Below are 12,421 nucleotides of genomic sequence, written 5' to 3' on the forward strand. Positions count from 1 at the left end.
AGCTTGGTGCCTATATAATTCTAGAGAAAGGTAATGTTGATATGTATTAATCAATCATTTTCTAAGCACTCAATTGGTGCCTCCTATGTTATTCCTTTCATGTGGCGTTATAAAGTGAAAACAGTTGCAAACTTATCTATGGAAAGAGTAATGGGGAAAGGATATTTTTCTACCTGAGAAAGAGTATAAGGAGTGTAAAATATTTTAAAGACTTCTTGGTTGGAAGATTTTATCCATTACAGCTTGGGAAAGAAGGAATTTCTATTAAGAAGCAGAAGAAGAAACCAGCCTGGGCATCATCTGAGTGAAATGGAAATTGCTGGTCCCTAATATCTGAGCTGATGATGTCTTGAAGGATTCTCACCTCAGTGAAAGGTCACTGCATCCTGAATACTGAGAGCCAATCCTGCTGCTTCCAAACAATACCTTGAGCTGCAAACAAAAGAAGAGAAGGGAACTTCTGTGTGCCTGGCTAGGGCAAGCCTAAATACACAGGGCTAAGGAAGGTAGCATGGGACAGAGGACAGAGGAGGTAGAAGGGAATGGCAGTAGAATCTCACCAAGATTTGCAGGATATGCTCAGCAGCCTTGAATGTTCTGGAGTCCTTTTGATTCATCTTTGCTGTGTAAAACATGTTGGTAATAGTGAAGCTGAGTGTGAAGTTCTTGTAGTAAGAGCTCCATGATACTGTACAAAAGGAAAGGTATCCCATTGGCTGAGCCTTGCAAATGTTATTCAAATGAGAGAAAATGCTTTGTAAATCTTCAAGTTCTATCTAAAAGCTAGTTATTGTGAAGATCATTACAATGATCATCATCATTATTCCAGGTGGCACTGTTCAAGTCCTTCCTCAGAGGAAAACTCAGCAAAATGAACCCACTAATAAAATTTTGAGGATCCCTCCAGCCATACACAATTTTTCTAGCAGTGTTAAAATTGTGGACTTGGAGTTAGAAGACTGAGGGAAGCTGACAAATCCTCACTGTCTGACAAAGTCACAGTTTGGGAGATGGGCCTGGCAAGGCAGCTCCCTGAAAATGAGGCCCCCACTGATCCCTCTCAGTGACTTCTCTCTCTCTCCAACTTCCAATGGTCTTGTTAAGATTATTGGCTCCTCCCTAATACAGGAGAAATAATATGAGAGCAAATACCTATAGGATTAACACACATATATCCCATACATAATCCCCCAGGTTATTACCCTAAAAGTTTACACTCACAGAATTAAAACCTAAAGATCATTACCCCCCTTCTTTTCCTCTCCACAGAGTTACATTCACTTCTATTACAAGCCAGGCAATCCAAGAACATCAATAGCCTTCAAGACACCCTCCACTGCAGATAGAAACCAGGCAACATTGCCAGGTGCTTTAAAGTAACACAAAAAAATTGAACATGTAAATTGAAGGAAACCCCAAATCTGGTCTGTCTCAAATTAACCTTCTAATCATGTACCTAGCTACAAAATGTTTTGTTATCCATCTCCTAAGTAATTGTGATTGATTGTGGAAGCTGAACAAAAGTAACAATGATTATCCTTAGGTCAGGGAGAACTAACATCTAGGATCACCCTGTTCTGATGTCATTCATCTATAGCAACAATGTTTCATTGAGTATTTACTTAAGCTTGGCATTTGCTGTTAAGTTCCATGGAAAAATATGTATAAAATGGATTGTGTGCCAAAGAAGTATGTAATCACTAACCTATATAATAAACAAGGCTCCATGCTATAGCAGAATGCTATGTGACTCCTGGGCATGTGTGACTGAGCACATAGGGTGTCTCAACTCTATTACTCAACTGATTCAATACACAAAGAAGGAGTAACACCTCACCCTCTGAAAGACCGCTAGACGTATCTCAAAATAAGACCTGGATTCAAATTGTGGCCCTGCCATGTGCTATGTTTTTGCCTTAGTTTCCTCACAAGTAAAATGAGGAGGTTAATCCATTTTCAAGGTTAAGAACTGATTACTTAACAAAAATTGCTGAAAATACTGAAAATTAGTTTTGCAGAAACTAGGGATGAACCAATATTCTTGCATCACATAACAAAATACCTTCCAAATGGGTATATGACTTAGATACAAAAGGTGATATAAAACAAATGAGAGTAATGGGGAAAATTTCAACTTACATATTAATGGATGGGGAGAGTTCATGATCACATGAGGGATAAATAGGACAGAAAGATAAAATGGACAATGTTGCTTACACGAAATTAAGTTGCTTTCCCCTCAAAACAAAACTATTGTAGTAAAATTAGAAGGGAATCAGGTATTTGAGGAGAAAAAGTCTTTGCACTTGGCTTTTATTTTTATAAATTTGGATTAGAAATGAGACCCTGATCAGAAGAATTTGAAGCAAAGCCAAGTTGATAGAAGATATAGAGATCTCTCGTCTGATCTCTATCAAATTACCCTTTAAAATCCTGATAAAAAGCCTTACAATGAATTCTGGAGCAGTATTATAACACACACAAAAAAGATGACTGATTTTCCAGCACAAAACAACTTAGAAAAGCTAGCAGGACAGATGGAATGGACTGTGGTAGAGGTGGAAGTGGAACACATTTTGCACCAGGGCAGGCCCACCAAGCCAGCAGGCCTTGACCACAACTGAAGTAACAGGAAAGACTTCTGGAGCATTAAGTCCCAGATAATAAATGGGTGAGGGGATCAGAAAATTGCTTAGAAGATTACATGGGTCCTTTTACTCACTCTTAAGGCAATTCTTGTTACATTGCTCATATTCAGATCCCAGTCTGTGGGAGAGATTCTCTGGGTGGAGAAGGGCTAGCAGAGACCAGTGCTTGTAGCCACAGGAGAGCAGCAGACTCTCCCTGGTCACAGTTCCAAGGGAGGAAAGAGTGCTTAGGGTTACTCACAAAGCAGAATATAGACCAGAAGGGTACTAAACAAACCATTGCTTTCATGATACCAAATCTGAAGGGCTGAAAGCAGATTGATCCCCAGAGTTAACTCTGAGGGCAGCTGTACAAAGAACCTTAAACTTGGAGCAGTACTCAACTCACCACAGGTACAGATTCAATTTTAACTGTCATTTTAAAAATGGAAAGGAAAGGGCTGGATATGAGCAAAAAGATGAAAAAGAAATTCAACACAGTGAGCTATTTTGGTGACAAAGAAAACCAAAACAGAAAAGTAGAAGACTACAAAAATCAATGCCACTGCATGCAAACTTTCCAATAAAAATAAGGATTTCCAATAAAAATAAGGATCAAGCAAAAAAACAAATTAATGGAAGAAGCTCAAAAAGAGCTTTAATGATCCATTAGGAGAGGTAAAAGAAAATTCAGGAGAAGTGATGACAGTGATACAGGAAATTCATGTAAAAAGTCAACACCTTATAAAAGGAGGCACAAACAATATTGAAGAAATGAACATCTTTCAAGTCAGAATATATGAAGTGGTAAAAGACATTTTATAAAAATTCAATGAAGAGATGAACTCTTTCAAAAAGTAGAATTGGCCATATGGGACAAGATACACAAAAATACACTGAAGAAGAATTTCTTGAAAGGCAAAATTAGCACTAGGGGAAAAAAGAGGTATGAAAATTTGCTGAGGAAAATAACTTTAGATAGTAAAATGGGCCAAAGGGAATATGAACTACAAAACCTCACTCAAGAAAATTATCTTCTGTTGTCCATCAATGGGAAAATTGCTGAACAAATTGTGGCATCTGATGGTGATGGTATTGTGTTGAAACAAATTGTTGAACTGAAGGAATTCCATGTGAATCAGAAAGACACCTTCAGAAATTGATGCAGAGAGAAATGAGCAGAAGCAGGAGAACATGGTAATCAGAGACTGATTCATTGTGCCATAATCAAATGTAATGGACTTCTCTACTAGTAGCAATGCAATGTTCTAGGACAATCTATAGGAACTTATTAGAGAATGCTACCTACATCCAGAGAAAGAGGAGTGATTACAGAAATGCTTAAGAAAAACTTATGATTGATCAAATGGTCTGATTGACAAAATGATTGAGGATTTTGACTTTTGCACTTTATTTTCTTTTCATTGAAATGAAAAAGAAATCATTTAATTAATTAATTTAGAAGATTTTCCCATGGTTACATGGTTCATGTTCTTTCCCTCCCCTCCTCCTCCCCCATAGCCAACACACAATACCATTGGGTTTTACTTGTGTCATTGATTTATCAAGGAAAGATAAGGACTGCAAAATGATTCTAAGTCACACGTATCAAGGAAAGATATATTGATGAAGACCTGTTTCCGAATTTTAATTGCACTATGGTGATTGTTTGGAGTCTACATCCCCAGTCATATCCCCAATGACCCATGTGATCAAGCAGATGTTTTTCTTCTGTGTTTCTATTCCCACAGTTCCTCCTCTGAATGTGTATAGCTATCTTTCCCAAAAGTTCCTCAGAATTGTCTTGGATCATTGCATTATTGCAAATAGAGAAGTCCATTGCATTCAATTGTACCACAATGTATCAGTCTCTCTGTATAATGTTCTCCTGGTTCTGCTCTTTTCACTCTGCATTAGTTCCTGGAGGTTGTTCAGGTCACATGGAATCCTTCCAGTTCATAATTCTTTATAGCACAATAGTATTCCATCAACAACAGATACCACAATTTCTTAAACCATTCCCCATTTGAAGGGCACACCTTTCATTTTAGTTTTTTGCCACCACAATGAGCACAGCTACAATTATTTTTGTACAAGTCTTTTCCCTTTGATATCTTTGGGGTAGTATAAACGCAAGGGTGATATGGCTGGATCAAAGGGAAGACAGTCTTTTAAAACCCTTTGGGCATAGTTCCAAATTGCCATCCAAAATGGTTGGATCAATTCACAACTCTACCAGTAATGTATTAATGTCCCAATTTTACCACATCCCCTCCAACATTTGTTATTTTCCTTTGCTGTCATGTTAGCTAATCTGCTAGGTGTGAGGTGATACCTCAGACTTGTTTTGATTTGCATTTCTCTCATTATGAGAGATTTAGAACATTTGTTCATGTGCTTATTGACAGTTTTGATTCCTTTATCTGAAAATTGTCTATTCATGTCCCTTCCCTTGCCCATTTATCAATTGCAGAATGGCTTGATTTTTTGTACAATTGATTTAGCTCTTTATATATTTGAGTAATTAGACTTTTGTCAGTGGTTTCTTATAAAAAATTTTCCCACTTTTTGCTTCCCATCGAATTTTGGTTGCATTGGTTTGTTTGAACAAACCCTTTTTAATTTAATGTAATCAAAGTTATTTATTTTACATTTTGTGATTTTTGATTGGTCTTAAATTATTTCCTTTCCCAAAGACTGGCAAGTACACTATTCTGTGTTCAACTAATTTATTTATAGTTTCCTTCTTTATATTCAAGTCATTCACCCATTCTGTGTTTATCTTGGTGTGGGGTGTGAGACACTGATCTAAACCTAATCTCTCCCATACTGTTTTGCCATTTTCCCAGCAGGTTTTGTCAAATAGTGCATTTTTTTTCCAAAAGCTGGGAACTTTGAGTTCATCATAGACTGTCTTCCTGAGGTCACTTACCCCAAGCCTATTCCACTGATCCTCTCCTTCTGTCTGTTAGCCAGTACAATATTGTTTTCATGACCATTGCTTTATAGTATAAGTTGAAGATCTGGTACTGCTAGGCAACCTTCCTTCACATTTTTTTTCATTATTTCCCTTGATATTCTTGATCTTTTGTTCTTCCAAATGAACTTTGTCATAGTTTTTTCCTAATTCAGTAAAAAGGTTTCTTGGTAGTGTGATAGGTACGGCACTAAATAAGTAAATTAATTTGGGTAGAATGATAATTTTTATTGTTTGCTAATCCTACCCATAAGCAATTAATATTTTTCCAATTTTTTAGATCTAGTTTTAGTTTGGTGGAAAGTATTTTGTAGTTGTGTTTGTATAATTCCTCTCTTTATCTTTGCAAATAGATTCCTAAGTATTTTATATTGTCTAGGGTGATTTTAAATGGAATTTCTCTTTCTATCATCTGCTGCCTGGGTGTGTTGGAAATATGTAGATATGCTGATGATTTATGTGGGTTCCTTTTGTATCCTGCAACTTTTCTAAAATTCTTGATTTTTCCATCAGCTTTTTAATGGATTTTCTCTAGGATGCTTTAAGTAGACAATCAGATCATCTGCAAAGAGTGATAGCTTGTTCTCCCCACTGCCTATTTTAATAAATTTCTTTTTCTTCTTTAATTTCTATAGCTAGTGTTTCTAGTACAATGTTAAATAATAGAGGTTATAAAGGGCACATCCTTGTTTCACTATTTTTATTATTGGGAATGATTCTAATTTGTCCTCATTGCAAATGATGATTACTAATGGTTTTGGATATATATATATATGTGTGTGTGGGGGGGGGCGTATATACACACACACACACACACACACATATATATATATATATATATATATATATATACTGTTTATTATTTTTAGGAAAAGTACTTTTATTCCTATACTTTCTAGTGTTTTCAATAGGAAAAACTGTTGTATTTTGTCAAAAGCTTTTTCTGCATCTATTGAGATAATCATGTTACTTTTGTTGCTTTGCTTGTTGATATGGTCAATTATATGAATGGTTTTCCTAATACTGAAACATCCTTGCATTCCTGGTATAAATCCCACCTGATCATAATGAATAACCCTCATGACTTGCTAGATTCTTTTTCCCAATATTCTATTTAAGATTTTTGCATCTATACTCATTAGGGCGACTGGTCTGTAGATTTCTTTCTCTGGTTGTAATCTACCTGATTTTGGAAATCAGTCCCATATTTTTGTCATGAAAGGAATTTGGTAGAACTCCTTTTACTTGCTTATTATGTTAAATATTTTCAATAGTATTGGGATTGGTTGTTCTCTGAATGTTTGATAGGATTCATCTGTGAATCCATCAGGTCCTGTGGATTTTTTCTCAGGGAGTTCTTTGATTGCTTGCTTATTCAATTTCTTTTTCTGATGTGGGATTATTTAAGCATTCTATGCTTTCTTCTGTTAATCAAGGCAATTTATATTTTTGTAAATATTCATCCATATCACCTAGATTTCCATATTTATATTGCCATACATTTGAGCAAAATAGATTTTATTGATTGCCTTAATTGCCTCTTCATTAGAGGTGTTATCTCCCTGCTCTATCTCTGCACCCAAGGTTCACAAACTTCAGTCTTCTAGAGTCCTAAATGTCTAGCTGCTCTCTGGGGTTAGAAGTCCCTGGTGGTCATACTTAGCTACCAAGGAGCTAGAGTTGTCTCTGATTATGGCTTGCTGGCTGTGACTCTAGCATTTCAATACTGAGTTCTACTGTGGTGTCCCTTCTTTCATCTGAACTTGTTTTTTTGAGGTATTCTATATTGGTTGGTGGTTTGGAGAGTAAAAGTCCTGTTTAGACACAGCAGCCATCTTAACCCAGAAGTCCTGCTTTTGACTTTAATAAATCACTTTATTAGTAATTGGGAAATAGGTTTTGAACAACAATAAATGTATAATGCAGTAAAATTGCTCTTCAGCTCTGGGAGGTGGGAAGTAGAAGGAGAGGGGAAGAACATGAATCATGCAACAGTGAAAAAATAGTCTTAATTAATTAATTAAAAATAAAAATGGAAAAAATCAGACATTAAAAATGAGAATTACGAAAGTGGAAGATAATGTCTCCATGAGATATCAAGAAATAATCAAAGAAAATCAAAAAATGAAAAAAGCATATTTGAAATGTTTCCTTCATTTGAAAAACTCTTATATGGGAAATAAATCTAGAAGAGATAATCTAAGGATTATGGAGTTATGTTAATTTCATGTTAAAAAAAGAGGTTAGGCATTATCTTTAAAGAAATTATCAAGGAAAACTGCTCTAATATTGTAGAATCAGAGGGCAAAAGAGAAATCAAAACAATTCATCAATTACCTCCTGAAAGCAAGTCCAAAAGGATCCTAGAATAGTATAGCCACATTCCAGAAATCCAAGGTCAAAGAGAAAATACCATCAAACAAGAAGAAACAATTCAAATACCATAGAACCATGATCAGGATAATCAATATTTTTCCAGCTTCTACATTAAAGGATCATAATGGATGGAATGTGAAATTCCAAAGGGCAAAGAGCTAGGACTTCAATCAAGGATCACTTAACCAGTAAAAATAAGCATAATCCTTCAGAGGGGGGAAATAGATAGTCCATGAAATAGAGGTCTTTCAAAAATTCTTGATGAAAAGATCAGAACTAAATGGGAAATGACTCTCAAACACAACATTCAAGAGAAGCCTAAAAGGCTAAACAGGAAAAAGAAATCAAAAGATTTTCAATAAGATTAAACTGCATACAACCATGCATGAGAAGATGATTCTTATAAAGTATCTGGTCATTATTAGGGAACTTAGAAGGAACATACATAGACAGATGGCAAGGGTATGGGTTGAATATGATGGGATGTTACAAAATAAAATAGTATAAAATAGAAATATGAGACAAGGGTAATGCATTGGGAGGAAGAAGAAGAGTAAAATAAAATGGGCTCAATTATTTCACATAAAAGAGACAAGAAAGAGCTTTTTGCAGTAGAGGGGAAGAGAGCAGAGATTGGGAGGGAGGTCTCATTTCATTGGCTCAATGAGAGAAGAATACCCACAATCACTTGTGTATTAAAAATCTATTTACTCTGAATTAAAGAAGGACGTGAAAGGAGTAAGAGAAGGGATTAAGAGAACTGATAGAAAAAGAGGGCAAATTGGGGAAAGTGGAGGCCAGAACCTAAACAGGAGTAAATAAGATGGAGAGTGTTATATTCACTAATCATAATGAAGCAAAAAAAAAGTTTACACAGCTCTCTAATAAGAGACTCATTTCTCAAATACGTAGAGAAAATGAGTAGAATATACAAGAATACAAATCTTTCCCAAAATGATAAATGGTCAAAGGAGATGAAGAGGGAATTCTCAAAGTAATTAATGTTCTCTTTAGATGTGCAAAATACACTCTAAACCACTGTAATATAGAGTATTGCATATTAAAACAACTCTAAGTTGTCACTCTACAGCTCATCAGAGATTGGCTATTATGGAAGAAAAGGAAAATGACAAAACTTGGAGGGGATATGGAAAAATTGAGACACTAATGCCCTGTAGTGGAACTTGTGAACTTATTCATCCAATCTGAATGCTAGAGGGGATGTGGCAAAGTTGGGACACTAATGCATTGCTGGTGGAGTTATGAATTGATCCAACCATTCTGGAGGGCAATTTGGAACTATGACCAAGGGGCACTAAAAGACTGTCTGCCCTTTGATCACTGCTGGAGTGTGTACCCCAAAGAGATAAAAAGGAAAAATACTTGTACAAGAATATTCATAGCTGGGCTCTTTATTGTGGCAAAAAAAAATTGGAAAATGAGGAAATACCCTTCATTTGAGGGAATGACTGAACCAATTGTGGTATCTGTTACTGATGGAATACTATTGTGTTCAAAGGAATAATGAACTGGAGGAGTTCCATGGGAACTGGAATGACCTCCAGGAATTGATGTAGAGTGAAAAGAGCAGAACCCGGAGAACATTGTACACAGAGACCCATACACTGTGCTACAATCAAATGTAATGGACTTCTCCATTAGTGGCAAAGTAGTGATCCTGAACAACTTGGAGGGATCTACGAGAAAGAACACTATCCACATTCAGAGTAAAATCTGTGGGAATAGAAATACAGACGAAAAACAACTACTTGATTACATGGGTCGAAGGGATATGATTGGGCATGAAGATTCTAAATGAACATCCTAATGCAAACACCAACAACATGGAAATAGGTTTTTATCAAGGACACATGTAATACTCAGTGGAATTGCATGTCAACTATGGGAAGGTTGGGTTGAGGGAAAGCAGGGAAAGAATATGATTCTTGTAACCAAGGAATAATGTTCTAAATTGACTAAATAAATAATTTACAATAAAAAAAAGATATTGGCTATTATGGAAGAAAAGGAAAATGTAAAACTTGGAGAGCAAATGGAAAAGTTGAGACACTAATGCCCTTTTGTGGAATTTGTGAAGTTATTTATCCATTCTGGAGAGCAATTTGGACTTATGCCCAAAGGCAAAGGCCTAACAGTACATACTCTTTGAGCAAGTAATACCATTATTAGGTTTGTTTACCAAAGAGATTAAAAGGGGTTATATGTGCAAAAATATTTAAAGCAGCTCTTTGGGGGGATGTGGGGGGTATATAATTGGCAAGTGAAATGATATCCATCAATTGGGGAATGACAAAGTTATAATATATGATTGTTATGGAATACTATGTGATATAAGAAATGAAAAGGAGGAACTCAGAAAAACCTGGAAAGATTTACAGGATTTAAAGCACAGTGTAATAAACAGAACCAGGAGGACATTGCAAACAGTGACAAGAATGCAGTACAATGAACAGAACTGTGAATAACAGTTATTTCTCAGCAATATAATGATCCAAAACTATCCCTCAGAACTAGTGATTTTTTTAAATGCCATCTGCTTCCAGGGAAAAAGAACTGAGGAATTCTAAATCCAGAAGAAAGCAAGATTGTTTTCACCTTCTAACCTCTTTTATTTCAGTTTCATTTCATAAAAGGTCTAATATGGGAAAGTTTTATATATTTACATATGTAAAATCTACATAATATTTGCTTACTATTTCAAAATGGGTGAGTGGGTGGGGGAATTTGTGACTCAATGATCCTTAAAAAATTTAGAAACTGTTTTTACATATAACAGAAAATTTTAATTTTGAAAAAATCAAATTGATTCTCCAATACTAGTCAAAGAATATGGATAGGGAGGTCTCAACGAAGAAACTCAAGTAAACAATATCTATGTGAAGAAATTGCCCAAATCATTGATAATTATAGAAATGAAAATTAAAATTATTTTGATGTTTCACATAAGTCGATAAGATTAGAAAAGCTACAAAAAAAGGAAAAAGACCAATATGGGTAATGGAGAAAATGGTCTACAAATATACTATTGGTAGAGCAGTGCTGCACATTGGACTCAAATTTTAAGAAAGTAAACTAGAAATATCCCATGAAACTATGCATATAGCCTTTGACTGAAAAATTATCATTACTAGGTTTACAGCCCAAAGAGTTTAAAGAAAAAGAACCAGATATCCTATGGAAAAAATTCCAAACATTTTTAATGTGGCAAAGAATGGAATGAGGGGGTACTAAAGAATGGAAGTTAAGGAGATATTCTCATCAGCTGTGGAATGACTGAACAAGTTCTCATGTTCATGAGTGTGATGAAATCTTATTTTTCTATAAGAAATTATGGAAGAGGAGCAAAGAACTCCATGGATTGAGGGCCACCTCTAGAGTTATGAGGTCCTGGGTTCAAATTTGGCCTGAAATTCTTCTTCGCTGTGTGACTCAGGGTAAGTCACTTAACCCCAGTTGCCTAGCTTATAACATTCTTTCTGCCTTGGAATGGATACTTAGTACCAGTTTTCAGACAGAAAAGCATGGCTTTCTTAAAAATAAATTTTGAGATATTTTCAGAAAAACCTGGGGAGACTTGTGAGCAGCACCAAAAGTACAATGTATACAATAACAACATTATAAAAATAAATAACTTTAAAAGATTTAAGAATTCTGATCACTACCATGACTAATCAGAATACCAGAGAATCATTGATGAAGCATATGTTTAAACAGATTGGTGTTGGATTCAGGGGGCAGAATAGGATATATATTTTGGAAATAGCTAATGAAATTCTTTGTTTTATTAGATTATAGGTATTTCTTACAGTAATAGTTTAAGAGGAGGTAGAAAAGACAGCTTTTTCCATTGGAAATTTATTATTTAATTTTATCATGAGGAGTAGATTGAACTAGATAGCCTGGAAGTTCACTTCAAGATCTAAGTCTGTGATGTTATGGGTCTAGGACCAGTAGCTAGCTTTCAACTTCATAATTAAATGCAGCAAAATTTACCAGCAGTCATCAAAAATGCAAATGGCTGCTTCCTGCAGTGAGAGGAACTGAGGACGAAGTCAGATAGAATGCTAAAGTGATGTTTTTTCTCTGAGGCACTGAGGAAGAAAGATCATGAATGAAAACTATGGACCAGGTAAGCCTGGTATGATTATAGGGAGGGGCTATAAAATACAAGGGAAATTATCTCTGTTTCACATGGTCACCAGCTGACATGTGGGGATTGAAATATGAGAAAGGAACCAGGATTTTCTGGTGTCTTTCTCTCTCTTTGACCCTCCTATCCCAGCTTCTCTTTCCTAAGATGCTATTGGAACAAGATCAGGATGTACAAATTGTATCCTCTGTTTAGTGCCAGGATAAGAATACTCACTGTTTCTGAAGCAAGGGAAGCTCATTTGATGTTTATAACCTGTAGGGAGAGAAA

At 35.5% G+C, this 12,421-nt stretch overlaps 1 protein-coding gene across 1 annotated transcript in view; it reads right to left on the minus strand.

Annotated features, from left to right (window-relative positions):
• The window catches only part of LOC130458057 (mucin-16-like), a 39,896-nt gene that overhangs the window by 9,441 nt on the left and 18,034 nt on the right, over nucleotides 1-12,421 (minus strand). The window contains exons 4-6 of the mRNA XM_056820964.1: nucleotides 12,368-12,406; nucleotides 561-688; nucleotides 365-432 (exon numbers count right to left, since the gene is read on the minus strand). Coding sequence (XP_056676942.1) covers nucleotides 365-432; nucleotides 561-688; nucleotides 12,368-12,406 — 235 coding nt within the window. The remainder of the gene's footprint in view (nucleotides 1-364; nucleotides 433-560; nucleotides 689-12,367; nucleotides 12,407-12,421) is intronic.

The sequence above is a fragment of the Monodelphis domestica genome, chromosome 3 (assembly GCF_027887165.1).
Source record: "Monodelphis domestica isolate mMonDom1 chromosome 3, mMonDom1.pri, whole genome shotgun sequence".
Taxonomy (NCBI): Eukaryota; Metazoa; Chordata; class Mammalia; order Didelphimorphia; family Didelphidae; genus Monodelphis; species Monodelphis domestica.